This window comes from Hibiscus syriacus, unplaced genomic scaffold, assembly GCF_006381635.1.
Source record: "Hibiscus syriacus cultivar Baekdansim isolate YM2019G1 unplaced genomic scaffold, ASM638163v2 tig00110429_pilon, whole genome shotgun sequence".
In the NCBI taxonomy this organism is placed as follows: Eukaryota; Viridiplantae; Streptophyta; class Magnoliopsida; order Malvales; family Malvaceae; genus Hibiscus; species Hibiscus syriacus.
This window is the reverse complement of record NW_024062733.1, coordinates 8,427,300-8,431,311: the sequence shown is the minus strand read 5'-3', so window position 1 is coordinate 8,431,311 and position 4,012 is coordinate 8,427,300. Positions and strand designations below refer to the sequence as shown.

The following is a 4,012-nucleotide window of genomic DNA, read 5'->3' as shown; positions in this document are numbered from 1 at the left end:
TAAACATGGTTAATTCTATGCATTTGGCCTTAATTAGCCTTACAGCTATATATCTCCATAAAGTCAATTGATTTGGTTTTTAGGGGTTTGAATTTGTAATTAACTGTGAAAGTTAGGTGTGTTAATTCTCAAAACGATGGTCAACAAATATATATATTTAGTATTTATTCCCGGTTAGGGAAACTGGTCCATGTTAAACTTGATTAATCGTCACATGTTCATCTCTGTATAGATACAAAATAGTAAATATTATAAAATCTGACCAAGTCAGTGGAATAGAAGCTCCGGGGAATGGAATAGAAACTGAATTTTCGGACTCTGAGATAAACCGTAAAATCATTAGAATAATACTAAACATCGGCATTGGATTTTTTTACAGTCGAAATGCATATTATATGTTTCAGCTTTTTTTATTGGGAGTTGGTTTCAAATTCAAACCCCCAAACCATGATATTTTGGGATTTCTTTTGTCTTGACTTGAACTTGGATTTGTTTGTATTAAAAAAATTGCAGATTTAGTATCCCCAGATGCTGCTGACTATGCATCTTCCTTGAGATCCTTCATTAAACAAACCTTCAAATTAAGAAAAAAAATAAGAGTCTCCTTGTAGAATTAAATCCAATTTCCTGACTTGGGTTTCACTTCTTGGTAGATGTTATCGGAATAGTAAATTTCCTTTTTAATAAGGGTAAAGTACAAAAAGTCACCCGATTATAAGATGTTGATTTGTTTAGTACCCGATTATTAACATTAAAAAATGATCCCCAAATATAAAGCTTTTTTTTAGTATCCCTACTATTAAAACCTAAAAATGGTCTCTAGACTATTCATATGTTTCAAACTTATCATATTTTAAAGAATTGACGGTCATCTGATTTGGACGTTAACATATTAATTGAAATATGATTAAATTTGATCCCAAAAATTATTTAAATTGTATTTTATGGAACGATTCTTCGTTTATATTATGTTGTCTAGCTAGTACTTGAAAGCAACATGGGTGCCAATAAATATCATTAAAATATGATTTTATTATATCTTAGTCAGCATGTTAATGTCTAGCTCACACGACTATCATTTTTAATGGAAAATGACGATTATGAATTTATGAATAGTCGAGTGGTCATTTTGTAACTTTGAATAGTTGCTCAGAGGATCATTTTATAACCTGTAATAATCCAGAGACTAAAAAAATAACACTATATAATCAGGGGACATTTGTGTAATTTACTCTTTTATTATATAACAAGCGTTTACCGTCCGCTTCATCGGTGGGCCAACCGATCCTCTCTAAACACATACAAAGTACACTCCTTTCAAAAGTCACCAAAAAAGCGGCTGATCCTTCGGGGGCAGACCCCTCCTCAGGTAGCATATATTGCCTTCAAATTAACTGAAAACTTAAACCTCAACTCGATACCTTTCAGTCTCAGTTCAACTTCAATCTCTCTCTTTTTATTTAAACCTTGCTTGTTTCTTAGGGTTTGCTTCATTGTCAAGCTGTTCTTGTGTCAGCAAGTTTCTTGCTCTTCAGTCTTTCCTCTAGGGTTTAGTTTGAAGAAGAAAAAATGGGTGAGAGAATAAGTGATGGTGATAAAATGGAAGAAATAATGCTGCCAGGGTTCAGGTTTCATCCAACAGATGAAGAGCTCGTTGGGTTTTATCTGAAAAGAAAGATTCAGCAGCGTCCTCTCTCAATAGAGCTGATTAAGCAACTGGACATCTATAAATATGATCCATGGGATCTTCCAAGTAAGTTAACCCTATAGGCTATATGCCTATATCCATACTTGTTTTTCAGTGAAACTGAAACTCTGCTAGATTGGAAACTGACGCTTGTTTCTTTTTTCTATCAAGAACTAGCGGCCACCGGGGAGAAAGAGTGGTATTTCTACTGTCCAAGGGACAGGAAATACAGGAATAGTGCGAGGCCAAATCGAGTAACTGGGGCTGGATTTTGGAAAGCCACAGGAACTGACCGCCCCATCTATTCGTTGGAAGGCACCACCAAGTGCATTGGGTTGAAGAAATCTCTTGTTTTCTACAAAGGTCGAGCAGCCAAAGGGGTGAAAACTGATTGGATGATGCATGAGTTTAGGTTACCTTCTCTCACCGACTCTGCACCTCCAAAGAGATACCTTGACAAATGCCTTCCTGCCAATGTAAACAATCTCAAAACACCCGCATTTTCTTTCAAACTTTTCTGCTTTTTTTTAATGTCAAAAATATACTCACGTTTAGTTAAATTTTTACTTTGATTCATATCATTTTTTAAAGTATTTTAGTCCCAATGTTTCATTTTTAGGGAAAAAGTCTCTTATGGATGTAAATCGTTAGTAAACAAAAAATGCTTCAAAAAGTGTCATTTTTACTCTAAAATGAGACATTGGGAGTAAAATGCTCCAAAACAATGTCCTTCCTTAAAATAAGGCATTGAGGGCTAAAATATTTCAAAACAAAAAAATAGGTGTCAAAGTGACTATTAACCAAACCTTGGAGGGTTTTTGCCCTAAAATAAAACATTGGGAGTAAAGTGATTAGTTAACAGGATGTTAGGAACATTTTTGTGATTATACCCTTTTTACACTTATTTTTTATTTTATTTATCAACTTTCTTTGAAAACTTTGGCAGGACTCGTGGGCGATATGCAAGATATTCAAGAAAACCAACTCCGCAGCTCAAAGAGCTCTTTGTCATTCGTGGGTTTCTCCGATGCCCGAAACATCGTCGATATCTGATATGGTTAGTAGAGGTTCAAACAGTTCTCAGCTTTCTTCAGACAACATAGTCTTGACCACAAAAACCAGTTCATCACCTGTCCAGTTTAACCTCAACAACACCGATCTACTACAGACATGTTCTGCTGCGTTTTCTCCTCTAAACTTTCTCCCTTACAAGCCCATCATCAACCAGATGGCTGCAGAGAAGCTTCCTCAAGTACTTCCCATGTCCAATGGAGACCTAACGAGCCTTATTTTTGCGCCTATCGATCAAAGCTCACCGCAGGCGCGATCGGAAGTCGATGTTACTTCGGTGTTGCTAAACATGTCGTCTTCCATGCTAGGAGATTACTTTGATGGTGGATCACAAGATCATTGCAATGGTGGCTTCTCTTCAGGGGTTTTCCCCCATGAGACGCAAGGGAACATGGTGATCAATAATGATGATCATTGCAATGTCACCCATGTTGCTGATCAGTGGGATGTTGTTCGATCCATTGGATTTCCCTTCGGTTTTCCTTTTCCCATGAGTGTGGCGGACGCTTGGAAGCCAAGCATGCCTTGGGATTCTTCATGTTCTAGTGAGATGTCAACAAGTTTTTCCTCGACCAAGTGTCACACTTGATGTACTTTACAAAGTCTGAAAACTTCTCCCGGTTTAGAAATCAACGTGTAGAATTGTGTTGTAGGCATATCAAATTGTTTCATTATTTTGAGAATGAAAAGTTTAATTGTTTCAAGTAAGAGATAATTGTGCTTAAACGCAATCAAATCAACTCTCTTAAATATTTATATCAATAATGATGCTAAATGGGTTAATACTGAATTAACAACACTTTTACGTATACTAACAATAAGATAGTTTGGTGGGATAAGGCATTAGATCTCTTAAATAAAGTTAGAGATATTAATCTTGATGTTGTGGGATAAGGCAGAGCACCAACATACATGGTCACACGATAATATTTGTTTTTTGGTTAATTTGATTTTTATTACCCAAAAGAACAATTACAAATTACAAGAGGAACCAACTGTTAAATAGCAGAACAAGCACTGACCCCCTACTAGGGACCTCATACCTAAGTCTGAACAGACAACACAACTAATGCAACCAAAGGAACCAAAACAACAAGCTATAAAAGGAAAATACAGCAGGCACCAGTCATTTAACCAATGTTCCATTCTACACAAAGTTGAAGGTTGACCCTATCAGCTTTGTTTATGTTGTAGCCTTGCAACTTGGCACTAACAGTCCTCCTGATGCTATCAAAGACTTCTTCAGGATCACGA

General features: G+C 36.2%; 1 protein-coding gene across 1 annotated transcript; it reads left to right on the top strand.

The window, feature by feature from the left end:
* The first annotated feature begins 1,511 nt into the window (after positions 1-1,511).
* LOC120125075 (protein FEZ-like) lies at positions 1,512-3,347 on the top strand. Its single transcript, XM_039143571.1, has 3 exons — positions 1,512-1,753; positions 1,859-2,163; positions 2,634-3,347. The coding sequence occupies exons 1-3, from the start codon at positions 1,570-1,572 to the stop codon at positions 3,345-3,347; spliced, it is 1,203 nt and encodes a 400-aa protein (XP_038999502.1). The 5' UTR covers positions 1,512-1,569.
* The last annotated feature ends 665 nt before the right edge of the window (positions 3,348-4,012 follow it).